Source organism: Musca autumnalis, unplaced genomic scaffold (assembly GCF_047663935.1).
Source record: "Musca autumnalis isolate F117 unplaced genomic scaffold, ASM4766393v1 scaffold_6, whole genome shotgun sequence".
NCBI lineage: Eukaryota > Metazoa > Arthropoda > Insecta > Diptera > Muscidae > Musca > Musca autumnalis.
The window spans coordinates 4,714,214-4,732,068 of record NW_027412199.1 but is presented as its reverse complement, the minus strand read 5'-3'; the positions used below and the strand labels follow the sequence as shown (position 1 = coordinate 4,732,068).

The 17,855-nt window shown below is 33.6% G+C and overlaps 1 protein-coding gene across 6 annotated transcripts in view; it reads right to left on the bottom strand.

Annotated features, from left to right (window-relative positions):
* The window catches only part of Ca-alpha1D (Ca[2+]-channel protein alpha[[1]] subunit D), a 1,669,376-nt gene that overhangs the window by 106,218 nt on the left and 1,545,303 nt on the right, over window positions 1–17,855 (bottom strand). For all 6 annotated transcript variants that reach the window (XM_073958159.1, XM_073958162.1, XM_073958158.1 and 3 more), the window contains exons 20-21: window positions 14,198–14,335; window positions 13,960–14,148 (exon numbers count right to left, since the gene is read on the bottom strand). In XM_073958159.1, coding sequence (XP_073814260.1) covers window positions 13,960–14,148; window positions 14,198–14,335 — 327 coding nt within the window. The remainder of the gene's footprint in view (window positions 1–13,959; window positions 14,149–14,197; window positions 14,336–17,855) is intronic.

Below are 17,855 nucleotides of genomic sequence, written 5' to 3'. Positions count from 1 at the left end.
CTTTATCTTAGAAACGAATAGGAATTTTGCCTTGCTGTCTTTAGCAATATTGTAGCCCTAAACTAGTAGAACTTATCTTTTGAAAAAACCACATAAGAAAAACTCCATCTAGTGCATCAAAATCTATAAAATATAGAAAATTTTACATAATTGCTGAAATTCTGGTCAGTATCGGCTATACTATTGGGAGTTGAACCAAGTAACCTTTTGCAAAACTCTTCTAAATAAAGTTCTCAACAATTCTTTAGAACATTCTGAAACTCTAAAATGCTTACTTCATGTTGTTTCAGCGGTATTTTGCATCATATCTTTTACAACACGCATTTCAAACACAGTTCACACCAACAGTTTATTCTCGCATTTCGGATTTCACTACATTATTGACATATTTATTAAATCGTCGTTGAAAAATGTACTGAAAACAACGGCATAGAGGCATTTTACAACAATGAAATGTTCTGAAGAGTTGTGTATTACATTCCAGGGAATATTTTTCCAAAAGAAAATATTCAGAAAAAATTAACGGTTTTGGAGATACGGTGCGAAATGTATAAAAATTGTGGAATTTTTGCATATATTTTGAAATTTGAGGCAATAAATGTAGTTTTTCGAGTTCATTATTCAGACAAATATTTTATTCTTGTCCTCATCTACAAATTTGCTTCAGAGGTCAGAAGAAAATTCGCATTGGTTTCAGAGATATAGCCCCGAATTTCTTTAAAATCTCAATATTTAACCATGTTTAGATGGGGCCATAAAATCCGAGCTGGATCTGACCCAACAAAACCCAACTAGGGTTTCTTGTCGTTTGGGTATGTACTTTCAAAAAATCCTCAGTTCGAATTGTTTGCACAAGATCACTTTAAAAATGTTGTACAGTGTTATCCATATACCCAACATTCGTCACTCCAATCATACTCCATCACAGATAATTCATTTTAGTAACCACCCAGATGATGTAATCCAAGAATTCCAGTTACAAACCTGCACATTGCTTGTCGTTTGTAACTCGTACTGGGCAATTCTGATTTTCCATAAACGAGGTCGATTTCCAATTCCTGATGCAATCAGAACACGGCGTGATGTACTTTGTTGTACACATTCATAAGAAGCTGCAATCCGGTTCGAACCACATGCTAAAAGTGTGTTACCATCAGCTAGGTGTTCATTCCGAGTACCTTCACCGACTCCAGATTGCATCAAAGACCGTAACGATTGCTGTTATTCTCGATACTCTGATATACAGTTTGTCGGCTTCATTCAACGTCCTCGCTTATTATTCCTTTCTACCTGCGAATAGCCACATGTACGTCCGTATCCAATCAGCTGTGTTTTTCCAAAGTAAGTGTTGCGCCAGTAGAAACTAAATGTAAGTTCCATTTTTCCAGTTGGTTGTACTTCCAAAGTTCAACTAAAAAATTGTACTCCAGAGAAATATTTTCCATATTTTTGTGCTATTTCCAGCGTACAAATTCAAATATCCGCTTTGAACAAGGTTGTCCTATACTGTTGTACTCTTTCCGAAGTACAAGTTCAAGATCATGTTCCAAATTCTTTTCTGTTCATTCAATACTTCGAAAGCACTATTTTATTTTCTTTCCTACAAAGCACAAACTTTCTTTCCAGATGCATCCACTTACGCAATATTCCGCACGAGAGCTGCCAATCAACTCCGCGATGGATCTTCCCACCCTGCTAGCACCATGACAGGGCGGTTCAACTTAAAATTCTTTAGTTTTAAGATTTTAATAATTCATGGTATTATTCTAAATTCTTTCCATTTATGTTAGGCAAGGAGAAAATACAAGATACAATAACAGTATATTTTATTGCAGTGATACTGAAGGGGGCCCGGGATGTTCACGCCGGATTTCCCAAACTGGCAAACCTAATTCCTTTTTTCTATATTTGAATTCGACATGCCTAATTCTGTTCAGTGTTGTCTCTTGTATGACCTCCGTCTAAATTTTCTAACTAAATGTACACTCTCTTTCTCTCCTTGCATTTTCTAATTGCCTTTGTAATTGCATTTTAATAAACACTTGTTACCAAATCGTCAACCATTATTGTTGTTCATTCCGTAAGCATAACAACAAACATTGTTCCACAACATCCCATACGGGACAAGGGAGACTTCTCTCATATCAATGAGTGCACCCCGATTCATATTTAGCTGAATGATATGGGACCTACTGTTTATCGCCGAGTCCGAACGGCGTGTCTTAAGACACCACTTATGGAGAAGTTTTTCAAGGCTGAAATACTCAGGAAATGTCGCCAACATTACTGAGGGGTATTTTGCCACCGTTGAAAAATGTTTGATGTTGCTTGGCCGGGGAATCGAACCCCCGACCTTCTGCGTGCAAGGCGGGCGTGCATAACATTGCACCACGGTGGCACCCAAGCGCTTTGTTCAAATTCGGTAAGCGCTTTGTTCAAATATCCAAATTTGAAAAAACTAAATAAAGAACCAATACTGTTCTTTACAGGTCACTTATACGCGTGTCTTATTTCTTTTTCTTTCCATCCTGCCTTAACTGCAAACGAGAGGAAAATATTTCGAAATCCACGGAATATTTTCTTATCCAAACCACAGCAGTAAATCCAGCATTATTTCCTCCAGAAATACCCATATCTGGCATTTTCAAAGAAATTTATCATTAAACAACATGATGGTTTTCTCACATTATCTCGGAATAATTTGCGGGTTTCGACTTTTTTATGAGAGTAGAAACATTTTTTCTCTTACAAATGTACAATTCGAAGGAAATAACTTTAGGTTGAACCATAAATACGCTTCAAGCGTGCTCCAGCCTTACCATAGTATAAGTGTTCTGCAAATGAATACATAACTCTTCGATCAGTTTACTACCACGTTGTTATGAAAGATTGTTCAAAGTGTCAAAATGTTCATTATAATTCACAGCATTAATGATAAAAATTAAACATCGCTGTATTTTAAATGGAAGATCAGTATATTCTGATGCCTGGGATCATTTGGGCATGGAATAGCATCATAAGGACATTTTTTCACAAAGAACTTTTTGGTGGTTTCTCGACTCAAGCTTACTGAAAAGTGTATTTTAAGATGGACTATGTATGTTTAGTTCACAATATGCTCTGCCACAATGATTGTGGGGAGTAAATGATTTTTATTCAAAATCTAATTGACAATTTTTGTAGCTATGCCTTATCAACCGAGTGGAATAGCAAAATGTGACTTCAAATAATGTTTTTTTTTTTAATTTTTAGAGGTTCTAGTCTGAACAGAGAACTTGTGTTGAATTCGAACTTGCTCAGAAGATGTGGATTTGTGTGCATAGGATTAGATTTGTAATTCTGCTCTACGAGAGCAACGTGTGTAATTTCAAATTTTCTGCCTAGATTGATCATATTTACAGGATTTTCAGTATTTTATATTTATTCGTTACAAAATAAACAGATAACTGCTGCAATATCTAATCATTAGCTACATTTATCACCGGAACGGTCATTATAAATGTCGTTACAACTTTTCACACCAACACTCCCTATTTTATTTGCAAATCTATAACAGTCAAGAACGTTTTTACTTAAATGTTAATAATTTAGTTATTATTTGCTAATATTCTAGCTGAAGAAAATAATTTTGGTAACAAAAGTTACGATTAAGTACCAAAAGTAAAATAATTATGACGTCTCAAAATATTTATGCTGTTTTGTTATTGCCTCCCTATTTAAACATCCGCTTACCTAATAAGATTAAGATGGAATTCCTTTGATCCATTAATTTTAATTAGCTAGGAGGTCAAAGAAGAAGCTGTTAATATCTTGTTTTATGAATTCTGTCAATAATTATATGCCTTTAAAGGGGTTATGGCCACTTATTGATTGCAAACTTTCGGAATTTTTTGTGCTGAAAAATATTGCTAACTGTTCTGACAAATAGTCGCCTACGAAACATTACTTTAAGTAAAGCATTTCGCGATACCCACTGTAGCTCGAAAACGAATAAACCGATCACATATGTTTTTATGGGATCATTAAAAACCAAATGATCTTGTACTTAAGCGAAACGGAATTAAAAAATATTGTTTTTTATTATTATTTTATTAAATGCATATCTTGCTTAAATCAAAAAATTTGTACATAAAGAGATGGTTTAAAAACCTTACATCTATAAATAAACATTTGATGCAACACATACATATGAACATTGTTTATACTAAGGTAATAAATGGAGAAGGGTGCCACCGTGGTGCAATGGTATACACACCCGCTTTGCACGCTGAAGGTCGTGGTTTCGATTCCCCGGCTAGGCAACATCAAACACTTTTCAACGGTTGAAAAATACCCCTCAGTAATGTTGGCGACATTTCCTCAGTATTTCAGCCACGTAAAACTTTTCTACAAAGTGGTGTCTTTATACACGCCGTTCGGACTCGGCGATAAATAGTAGGTCCCATATCATTGAGCAAAAATATGAATCGGGGTGCACTCATTGATATGAGAGAAGTCTCCCTTGTCCCTTTCTGGGATGTTTGTGGAACAATTATATACATTATAATAAATGGAGAAGTGAATGGAGATGAAGAAAAACCTTCAATAAAATAAAAAATATTAATTTAAAAAAAAAATTATTTAGTTTTTAACTAAAAAATTGATAGTTTTTGGCCATAAATCTGTAGTTTTTTTAAACATTTGAAGATCGGATCATCTGTTTCCGAGCTACCGGGGCACCGCATTCCAAAATGCTATTTTGAGAAAACCGCGTTTCAAACTTCGATCTTACATACAAAACATAATAAATCTGATCGACGCGAAGTTTTTGCAACATATTCTATTCTACCTGTTATAGTACAGGTAGAATGAAAGAAATGATCCAATAAAAAATTTTCGATTTTGTAAAATTTGTAAGTGGCCATAACCCCTTAAGACAAATGTAAGTTTTGTCAAAATAATTATGCAAGGGACTGTATGTTAGACAGTAGTTCCAGTATATTACCTCTACATTGATGTAATTTGCGTTAACGGAGATTTCAAGAGATGGGTTTCAAGTTTGGTTTTCGTAATTTTACGGAATATGTCTCACAGAATTTAAAATATGGATCAAAAATTATATTTGAAATTTGTGGGATCTCTGTATATATTAGGCTGTAACTCATCAACATTATGGACACCAATTTTAAGGTCGACATTTCCTGTTCCAAATATAACTTACGTGGGTAAAATACACATTTACTAGAACAAAGATAGTGTTATTATATTAACAATTTTACCAAATTTCACACAAAAGGGTCCAGTTAACCCGCAAAATATTATCTGATCTTCGTGGTAAATTGTATGCTTCTTCCTTGTCGTAACCTAAGACCTTACTTACAATTTTACCCCGATCAGACTATTAATGCGACTAAAAATTGGATTAAAATTTGGTTTTTGATCTATTTCATCCCTTTAATATTTTGCCATCATCACCAAAAACTATAGGGGTCTCTACTGGTCTGAACCCGACCTTCATACAATTTGTGACGATTACGGCCTGGAGTTTGATTACAATTTAAAATGGACGGGAGGACACACATTTTAAAATTGCCTTATCCCGTCGAGATATGAATTTTGGTATGGGGGCTATACGCCCAATATTTCGCGCTTTTACATGTAGGGTCTTTTTATTTATAACAAAGGTAATGGAAGCGGTAATTATATTTTTCAATCTCCTCAATTTGGTGAGGTGATGTCGATGTGGCCCTAAAACATAGCCTTAATGATTTATAGCTATGGCTTTCTTAGGGGGAAGTATAAGCTTAGCTATAGGCAAATAACTTCAATCTTAGAGGTCTCTAATGATTTTTCGTAGCAGGCCAGAAATTATACAGGGGTAATTGTTGAGCCGGATTTTATCATTTGTGAGGCAAGTTGCATATTTGAAGGCCTTGACTTTGAACTGTTGGAAGCGTTGGCGCTACTCAAATAACGAACATAGAACTTGGCAGCTTAGAATATTGTTGATTTGTTCCAACATTATTGCCAATGTTTGCAGCTGCCATGTAGCTCTTCCTCGGCATATAGTTGTTATTGCTGCCGTTCCTTAAGTGGCGATGTTAACTATTTCCCAATTGTCAATAGATTCTGTGAATTATTTTGCTTTTGTTTCAGTTGATGTGAGCTTTGAAGCAGAATGATTTGTTTTTGTTGCAGTTGGAATTTGCGTGGCTGTTGTCCAATTTATTGAAGAATACTGAAGACCCCGTTTAGTGGTTATTTTCTTCATTTGACACAGTGGGTTTAATTGTTATGTATATTTTAGTACATAGTAAACCATTTTTGTTTTTTATATTGATGCTGCATCATTTATTGTTGTTGCTACTTAGAAACAGTTGTAATGAGGTGCACACGAGAAAATATAGTCAAAAAAGTGATAAATTGTCACTTGCCAATGTGAAAAAATCAAAAAAGCATCCACCTGTAAAATTAAACAAGAAATTCTGCAGCAAGGGCTGACGATAATGAATAACTTATACACCGCAAACGTATACACCGGTTTCCTTCAACTAAGACACAAATATTATTTTATGCTTTTTAATTATTTGTTATTGTTGTTTTCGTTTTATTTTTAAAAAGTATTATTGTTGTTCTGTATTGGACATACATAGTGGTATTTACCTATATGTTTGAGATGCGATTAACTTTTATTATTCTACCATGCATTACTCCAATTAAGGCCATTTAGCGGCATAATTATTTGTCTCTTAACATAGTTTACATTGTGGCCTAGGATAATTTTAAAATTGCACCAGCTGTGATCCCTAAAATTGCTTTTGTCATCTGAGATAATACAGAACATGCAAACTAACCGCCATGTCCATATATCCCTAAAATCGGTCAAAATATTCCCCAGTAGATTCTAGTAAGATTTGAACTGAATTTTGTTTTAATTATTTTCACATTCTTGCTTTATTCACAAAACGTCCCTAGAATTTGTTTATTTAATTATTTATTTAGTTGTTCGTTATTTGTATTTATTTATTTATTTTTGTATCCATTTATGTACACAATAAAATTAAAATCTTATATATATAGTGTAGATTTATAGATATAGAACAATATTAAATTTAAGTCAGATATCGGCACCAATACAAACGCATTGTTTGCGGCCTCACGCATACGACTCTCTCTCGCTCCCTCCACAAACAGCGTTAATGCATTGCTAAAATAAAAAATCATTGAAACAACCGACAACAGAACATTCTTCATTGGCTTCTGAATGAAGACTGAGTGGTGGTTGTTCTGTTGTTATTCTCGTCAAGGGCACGTGTGCCCCTTTTTGCCGGATGTTGATTTAAGTAATGATACGATTTCATTCCGAGGATTGCGATTGTTAAAAAATGACAAAAAATAAAAGATTGTTGATATAATTTTAAACAAATGCATATATGGGAGAAAAAACCAAAAAATAAATAAATAATACCGTTAACTTTTGACAGTATCAAAAAATTATTTCTCAGTTTAAAAAACTGAGCAGACTTTTTTGAAAATAGAAGCGTTGCTGATGAGTTGTATATTATTTGGGAACGTATTCCAAAGACGAGGAGTTGAAATATAATATTGTCGTTCCGACACAAGGTTCCGTCGCGCAGTGGGGTGAGATCCCAAAAAACGGAGATTAATTCAGGGAAGCATTTGGGTGATCTAATGTTAATATTTTTGGAATGTTTACGCCTCAATCAATATAATGGAACACAGTTATGGTGCATATTAAGGGATTGGAGAGGTATTTTCGAAGCCCTCATAAATGGGTACCATAAAAATAGGAATTTTTTATAAGGTTTTTTCTACATTTCTTATTTGAGTTGGCTTAAATCTTCTAATATTTTCAATTATTGCTTAAACTAATATTTGGCAATGAATTATAATGTTAGGTCAATCTTTTAATGTAGCTGCCATATAAGGGTATCTCCCGCTTTTATGTATTTCGAGGGTATTGACCACATTTTTTAGTATATTTTTCTGCAAATTAGGATTTATATTTCTGAGTGCCAAAGAACTCATCGTGGGAACATTTTTCAAAATAGGTCAATGTTTTCGTATAGCCCCCATGTAAAGGTACAGTCAAATGTTGGGGTTTTTGAACATTTTAACTATATATTGAAATTAAAGTTGCTTAAATTGTAAATCGTGCATTTTGAAGGGATTAAAATTATTTTTACGAAACATCGTCCCCATATATTCTCGCTTTGGTATAACCTCCATACACAGCAGCAGTCAAATTTAACATATTTTGAAGATCTTGCCCATTCCTTTAGGAGAATTTTTACAAATTTTGGAATAGATATCGTAAACATTATTGTTAAACAGTTTATTATAGTGGTACCCTAATAAGGATACAGCAAAATATATTTCTTAGTTTGTGAAAAGTATATTCAGTGGTCCTATGTGCATAAAAAGGACTACTTTCTGAAAAGAAATTATCATGAATTTCCAAGAACAATATCACCCTGACGATCCATAATAGCGTAGAGTAAATACAAATAACACAATGCTAAAGAACAAATACAACATAAAAATAACAATCATAGCTCCAATAACGACTACAAAATATACTATGTTCAAAATTCCCAGATTTTTAATGAATGACTATTTTCACCATTTCTTCTATAAAAAATAACGGCAAAAAACGGCACGAGTTTTATGTTGATTTCGAAAGAGAACACTCAGGACTAAAATACAAAATTATCATTATCGCGCTACTTTTTTAATACTCTATATACTTTTCCAAAATAGGGAAAATATGGATACATTTTAAATTAATTTTGAATATGTTTCTTAACTACTTTTGCTATAATTATATTTTTCTAAAATTCTGATAACTACTTGAAATTGACGATTCCATTCTAAAATGGCCACTATTGATGCACAGAAAGAAACATATTACACTTTAAACACAAGAAAATTTAAATTTTTTTGTTATTTTTAAAATTGTTAAAAATTCTTCGACTTTAACAACGTGTAACTCTGAAAAAAAAGCAACATGTGATGGTGACAGTTCGGTTGGAGACGTACAATTTTATACCCTATAATCATCTAATAAAGGTTATACGAAAAACTGAACTTCATTTGAATTATTGAATTAATCTCCGTTTTTTGAGATTTCACCCCTCCATGCGTCGCCTAAGGGGAATTAACTTCCCTCCTCTGTCAGACTGTGCAAATATAAGTTTTTCAAAATGATATTTAGGTTAAATGCAAGTTAAACAAATACATATTCGATGCAATCACCGACTTCAGATTTTAGTGTAAACTTAGCTTTGAGTGTATTTTTTGTGTATATTGCGACGCTTCCTCCGCGACTTTCCCTATCTGATCTATACAAGTAATACCCTTTCAAGATTAATAAACCATTAGATAGAAAGTTTCTTATATACAGATTACGTCCATATCCTAACTTTCAAATATGTACTGAAATTCATCCAGTTTATTTAGTAAAATCTGGGAATTGATATGACAAATCTTAATACAATTTCTTTGCTTTGTAAGTATTCTTACTAGAGTCTTTGTAGCGTGTTGGAATATCTGTTATCTTTATCGATTCGAATCATTTAATAGAATAGGAGAAAACGACAAATAGTCATCAGCAACACGGTTGAAGATAAGTGCCAAAGTAAAGATTTTAAAAATGACATCAAAAAACAAAATATGTGTGATTGGAGAGAAATAAGAAAAAGTAAAAAAAACAAGTAAGAACGGCGTTAAGTTCAGCCGGGCCTAACTTGTTATACCCTCCTACACGATTTGTATTGAAGTAAAATGGAACAATTTCCCTTCGAGTATGAAGAAGACAAATAAATTTCGGTAAAAAATGTGACTAATTTTCACAATAACCACATTCGGGAGGTACCGCTCTATGGAGGCTATATGAAGACATGGACATGTACCGACAAATTTCTGGGGGAAAGTTTTATACCCCCAATAAAGACTAAGTACCAAATTTCAGCCATGTCGGTGGATTCTTGTGGCCACAACCTTTAAAATACCGAAAATTGGGAGGTACCGTTCTTTGGGGGCTGTATGAAGGCGTGGACCTATACCGAAAAATTCCTGGGGGAAGTTCTATACCCCCAACGAAGACTAAGTACCTAATTACAGCCATTTTGGTGGATTATTGTTGCCACAACCTACAAAATACTGAAAATCGGGAGGTACCGTTCTATGGGGGCTATATGAAGGCGTGGACCTATACCGACAAATTTCTGGGGGGAAGTTTTATACCCCCAATGAAGACTAAGTACTAAATTTCACCCATTTAAATGGATAATTGTGGCCATAACCTTCAAAATACCGAAAATCGGGAGGTACCGTTCTATGGGGGCTATATGAAGGCGTGGACCTATACCGGCAAATTTATGGGGAAAGTTTTATACATCCGACCAAGACTAAGTACCAAATTTCAGCCATTTCGGCGGATTATTGTGGCCACAATCTTCAAAATACCGAAAATCGGGAGGTACCGTTCTATGGGGGCTATGTGAAAGCGTGGACCTATACCAACAAATTTCAGGTGGAAAGTTTTATACACCCAACGATGACTAAATACCAAATTTCAGCCCTTTTGTTTAGATAATGATACTAAAACCACAAAAATACCGAAAATCGGGAGGTACCGTTCTATGGGGGCTATATCAAAACGGTGACCGATATATCCCATTTTCAATACCAACTATCCTGAAAGCAATAAAAGCTTCTGTACCAAATTTTGACTCTCTATCTTAAAAATTGCGAGCTGTATCTTGATTTCAACAGACAGGCGGACGGACAGATCGACATGGTTAGATCGACTTAGAATTGTATGCTGATTAATAATATATACTTTATAGGGTCTCCGACGAATATTTCGATGTGTTACAAACGGAATGACAAATTTAATTATACCCTCCATATGGTGGAGGGTATAATAATAGATAAGAAACATAAGTGTAATGGAAACTGAAAACTTGTTCCAGACATCAGGAATGTGGCTAGGACTAAAACTCTGTTCTGGACACGCCGTCAAGACTTTGAAACTCGTCGAGTATTTTATGATGAAATATGCATATCGGCACATCGCAGTCTTTACGCTTAAAAAAACAAGACCATGAAATGTGTATGCAGCTTCTATGTGGCCTTTTTTCTTTAGATGAATGGCATCCTGGAGGTATTGAAAATTTGTGTTTGACATTTTTTCATTGATGTAGGATTGGGCGTCGGATTCAAACCCAATTGATTTTAGGAACCGAACAATATTATGTAGTTTTTTGTATGATACCGACTTTAGATAAAAATTCTTGTCATATGGCGACATAAACTGAACAAGAATTATACCATCGGGAGAACTGTGTTTCTTAGTGTTATTCCTGTATTGCAGTCGGTGTATGTATTTAACTCCAGGCATTGTTAAAAATGTTTTGAAATACTACAAGTCATCGTTTTTTGGAAAGATGTTTCGTTAACTCGAACTTTAGATGCAACGTGCTAGTTTTCCTGCCTCAACAGTTGCATTCTGATGTCCGCAATATAGGCATTAAGGGTAGTTGTTTCATCTGATACCTTTTCAAGTTGACGTACTCTATTATTAATATCAGTTAGTTCTACACATAGTTCGCACAACTCACAACAGGTAACCAATTGTAAGGTATAATAAATAATAAAAATAACACAACGTGACCTTTACTTTGAACTGTCATATTTCAGCCAATTTTGCTCCGATCGACTTGAATTACCAGTACTTCAAAATAACCCAATCATTTATCTTGTCGATTTTTGTAAAGTCACAAGTATAATTTGAATTGAATTGGAAACAATTAAGTAAAATGAAAACAGTAATAAGCTTAACTAAAACAAATATTGCATTCCTCTGCATTCAGTAAAATTTAGCAACAATTACACACACAATTTACATATTTATTATTTTTATTTTTGATGCCTTTTGCTAAATAGCATGAAATTAGTTTGCAACTATTGTGTGTATTTTTGTGCGTACGTCTCGGATAATGATGCCCATAGCATTTAACTCTCCACGGCTAGCAGTGCTTGTTATTCGATATAACTTGCGTGTCGAACCTCTACCTACATACTTTGAATGCCTAATACATATTACTTGGTAAAAATCTCATCTCATCTAATTAATAAAAACATTTTCATCTCTTTATTATTTCTCTCTTATCAACCCAGAGAAAGTACTTTCGACGAGGGAGCGTGAAGACAACGTGTACGTAAATGATGTGCTTGTTTTGATTGTTAGAAAAAAAAGAATTATAATAACACAATCCATAACATATTACAACTCATCGTAAATACAGAAATTACATTATGTAAATATAGGGGTATCCAATATATTTACTTTACTGCATTTATGAAATAGGTGTTCGCCCTAACTCAAACATATTCGATACTATTTCTTAAATTTTTATTGTTAAGTACATAAAAATGTGAAGTATGACTGTAATCAAGGAAATGCTACGCCACTACCATATGGGGAATATTGTCATGATAACGAAAACGCTTGTATTAAGTAATTTTATATCATGTTTGCATATGACTCGTATTTTGGTAACCGACAAAACTGGGTTAGATTAAAATGCCTGTAATTGGTGTTATTAACAAATCATAACAACGATGGCAGCAGCGTTGTCAACTTTTATTGGTAAAACTACACGCAGAAAAATATATGTTAGAAATATGTTTGGATCCAAACATATTTTTTTGTGTACAAACAAATACATGTTTGCAACATTTTGTAACATATCTTAATTTAATATGTTTGTGTACCAACATATTTTTTATGTTAGAACATATTTTTTATTATTTTGGTCAAGGAGAGTAACAAAAGGGCTCTCGCAGCTGCGGAATGCTGTTTTATAATACAGAGCTGTGTGCATGTGCATTGTTCCGATTTCGTTACGATGTCGCTATGATTGCTTTGCTGGGCTGTTATTCAACAAAGCACAACACAACCCCCATCATCGTCTCAGGATAACATTGAGATTTTTTTAACAAACCACACATACAGAACAACTACCGCTGTCGCAACAATTGTTGTTAGTTAATGGACAAACCGAGAAACCAAACAACTACAGTGCGTTTGGTGTCGAAAAACAGAGTTTGTATAGTCAAATACTTCGCAACTAAAAATTTGTAATTTCTTTAATATAAAGGCAACATCTAATATCTCAAACTAGCGCTGGTAGAATCAACATGTATGTACATATCGCTCATTTACTCAAAGAGTGACACATCTCAAAAAATCCCGTTTGGAGACAAACGCGTTTTAAGTTGGCGATTGAAATGTGATTTTACAATTAAAAAAGATTATTATACAAAAATTGAAATAACTACTTGGACCATATTTTGCAAACAGCTAGCCATATATCAGTGCTGAATTTCTGTGCAAGATCAAACATGATTTGAAGTACTTTAGTGCTTCATAAACTCAGAAAACTTTTCTGTTGAATTATTCGAAACTTGTAGTAAATGGGCTGTAGCTCGTCGGGTTTTAGAGATATCAGCATGAAAATTTGACACAAGTTAAAGCAGCAGTCGTGGAAAAAATAAAAATAGCTTAATCAGAAAACGCATTTCTTGAGTTATGTCACTCTTTGAGTAAATGAGCGATATGATTCATGTTGTTCTACTATGCTGTAGATAACAACTACAGTGAAAATCTTTAGAAGAAACGGCAAGTTACAATATTACAAAATAAAAGAATTAATAAATAAAAAAGCAGCAAAATTTGTCTCTGCTTTTTTGGTGTGTGGTGGTTGTTAGTCAACAAAAACAAAAACTCACCAAAATTGTTTTTTTTTAATCTCTCAGAAAAACCAGTATTCTTTTGCTTGATGAAAGGTGTTGTCATGTTTGGGACTGCTTGCAAACAAATATATGTTTGCTGCAAAATATGTTTGGGACATACATATGTTAGGGAGGACATTTCTTTCTGTGTGTACTTACCTGCATGCCAATAACGGCGTAAATGAAAAACAGCATTACGATTAAAAGCGCTACATAGGGAAGAGCTTGAAATGATTTTATAAATGTCCATAGTAACGTCCGGATTCCTTCGCCTTTACTCAATAGCTTAACTAATCGCATAACGCGAAATAGCCGAAAAAAATTAATAGAAATTAAAGTGGAGCCTCCCTAAAATGGAAGACAGTTATTAAAACTTCTCGGCAGAATATTAACTTACCTTAGATCTATTACATGTTTGCCCGTCGCATGTAGCCAGTGCCTGTTCTTTTGTTTTGATTTCACTGTAAACGATGTCAATAAAACTTCCTAAGACAATGATAAAATCGAAAGTGTTCCAGGCATCGCCGAAGTAGTTCTACATAAGATAGGTAAAAGGGTAAAAGAATGAGAATTAGTAGAAGCAATAAGAAGAGGATGAAAGTGGAGCGGGCCCACTCTATCCTATACTACACCATTGATATTATTTACAAAAATTAGAATAACTATAAAAATGTGCCGATGTTAAGAATTAAATTGAAAATTGCCTTTCTGTACGGACGTGATAATGCGTTCTCCCCTTAAAAACTTGTGCGCGAAGCGCTTTAAGCTATTGCAATTCAAACTTACATTAATTTTGTACCGAAATTAGTGATCAATCGATTTTTAACGTTATTCACAAACATAAAATATTGTGTTTAATTGCGAGGATTGCCTTAAACATCTAATGATTGTTTGGTGGTGTCTGTTCACTCTCTGCTGAGGTGAAAGAGTTCAAATTTTTGGGGAAATTATTTATAAATGAGAGCACAAAGGGAGCTAGAATTTCTACTTATTTTGTCAGAGATAATACTTAACTCATAATCTCGCCTCTATTCCTGCTCCTGCTGGGAGCAACGAACATAGCAAAAAGAATAATAACGAAAAAACAACCAATTGTCACTAATTTTGAAGTGTTATCCAATGCAGTTCAATGTAGTAGTGTTGTTGTAAATGCACCTACTGGTCTTTCGTCGTCCGGTAAGGCCGTGACGTTTTCTGGATTACTAGATATATCTCTATACTCCATATTTTCAGATAAAGCGTGAGAGGACATTGCTCTTGAGTGGATAGACAAGTAATATCATCATTTACATTGACTATATTGTTATTGTTAGCACCACTAAAGGTAGAAACAGAATCAGCTCATTGCTTGCTTTGATTTCAAACGTCAAATTGGATTGGAGAGAGAGAGAGAGTATGGCACTTGAATAGACGTAATTTTTATTCGCTCGTGGAAAAAATAAATTTCTAAGAACTTACTTATTTTGTGATGTGTAAAAAGTAAATTGACTTAAAGAATTAGTGATAAAGATGCGATGTTATATAAAATATCTCCCGTAATTGTTGAAAACAATAAATAAAAAAATAAATATAATTTGTTCGTCGTACACTTCATAATTTTTGCGAGATAAACGAAAAGAAAACAGAATTCTCTTATGCTGTCATCTGCATTTTGCTTTGAACTGAGACTCCACTTGAAACAAAAAGAAAATAAAATAAATACAACAAGGGGTAATTTGTGTGAGATAAAAAGGTGCGAAAGAGAAGATAAAAAAAAAACAAACAAAAAAACAACTCCATAAACTGCCAAAACATCCTGTATCAAATCACTCTTAAATTCTATAAGAAATTACCACGATTAACAAATAAAGAAAACAGAGTTCTCTTATACTGTCACCTGCATTTTGTTTTGAATTGAGTGACTATTTTGAAACAAAAGAAAATAAAATAAATACAACAAGGTGTAATTGTCAAAAGTATCTCATGCACACACATTTCTCAAAACAAAAAGATCTGCTCGGTAAAGAAAACTAAAAAAGTAACGATAACAAGAAAAAGGAACATAAAACAAGTAACAAAAATAGAGAGTCATATAACTAAGAAGGAAAAAACTGCCGAACATCAAAACAATAAGATAAAGACATAAAAAATAAAAATAAGCAAACTTCATTAATTTAAAATAAGTTTAACTCATAAGTAATTTAATAATAAAAATGTTGTGTCGAGAATATAATAGAGACTGCGACCATAGCAATATTAAATGTTAATTTTGCAAACATCAATATCATATTGCTTGCGCTCCTAACAATATCCCTAATATGACGCTGTTAGAAATGATAAAAAAGAGTGAAGGAGCGATGGTTTTTCAGTGTGGGATATGCATGAACAAACCGGTTCGAATTATCAACGATTGTGATGAAACTGGAACGCGAAAATCCACTGGTGTAAATAAGAAATTGGATAGCTTAGAAGAAAAAAATAGAAAATATCTCTAAGCCTCTTAGTGACAATGTATTGACGCAACTATCATCTATAAAGGATGACATCAGTAATTGTGTTTCTAGAGATGAGAAGTTTGAAGAAATTACAAATACAAGAATCGAAAAACTTGTAATCGAGAACAATAATTTGCACAAGCAAATCAACAGAGGAGATTTCTTAATAAGTGGCCTGCAAGCTGAGATTGCGAGTAGTGAATTATATACTGTTGTTGAGAAGATTTGTGGGGTACTTGGGGTGAAGTTCGAGCCATATGACATCAACTTATGTATTAGGAGTAAAAAGTAGCCTTGATCAAGTTTAATTCTATAAGAAAGAGGGATGAAATAATTAAAGAATATTTCAGAAAAAGAAATTTGCAATTGAACCAGATCACAGATACCGATATAACTTCTAGGGTCTACATCAATGACCATATTACACCACTCGCTGCTAAGCTTCAATTTTGGTGCAGAAAACTGCAGTAAGATAAACAAATTGTTAAATACCACATTAAAAACTTGGTTGTTCCTGAGGCAAAGTTGGTGCTGCCCGATGGGTCTGAGAAGACTGTCCAAAGCGATAAAATGAATGATGATAATATCTAGATTGCAAACAAGATGCTTTTTGTTGTATGCGAATATATTGTATCTTTATAACCATGTATTATGTCTGCCGGTTAAAAATTTAAATTGATATGCTTTTTACATTATTTTTATTTTTTTTGCGAGCAATACATGCAAATAAAATGGAAAATGATAAGAAAAATATAATATCTAGCTTTAGTTTTAATTGTATTTTTATGAATCATGGGTATGGTTTGATTCCCTGTATAAATATTATGAATGATAATATGGGGGTCATTATCACTAAACCTTTCCTTGTTGGAATATCGGAACCTGGTTAAAGAATTGTACTCTAGATTGAGCTGTGAAAATCGATGGTTACAAGATTTTCAGAAATGATAGGATTGTAAGAAGGGGAGGAAGTGTGTGTATGTATGTAAATGAGAAATTTAAATCTAAAGTTGTGCATGATCTTATGGAGGAGAAACTAGTTGAAATTGAAATTACAGAAAGGATTATGTTATTAGTTGGTGTCTTATACCTTTTTAGTATCTAATAGAAATTTAGTTCTGAATATTAAGCAATTTCAATTTCCATATCACGCACTAATATATATACCAGTAGCAATCAACGGTGATGTAAGAGAAAAAGTAAAATATGTCTGAGATTATAGTTCGGTTAGTTTTGAGGACTGTGCAATGGACTTTAGCGAAATCTACTATAGCGCAGACATAAATTATAAAGTAGAAGTATTAAATGCAAGAATTTCTGATCTATTTGACCGACATTCCCAATTAAAAGAGTATTTAAGCGAAAAACAATGACTTGGATGAAAGAGCCTGCTATATTACTAGCGAAAGAGAAGAGGGACATGGCTTACAGGGCGTTCATGGAGAATAAGTGCAATGACACGTGGAACATTCACTGTAAATATAGGAATAAACTGAAATCTATTATCAGAAAACGCAGAAATGCCAATTTTCAGAATTAATTTGAGTCAGGGTCTAATTTGGGATGGTGGAGAGAAATTAG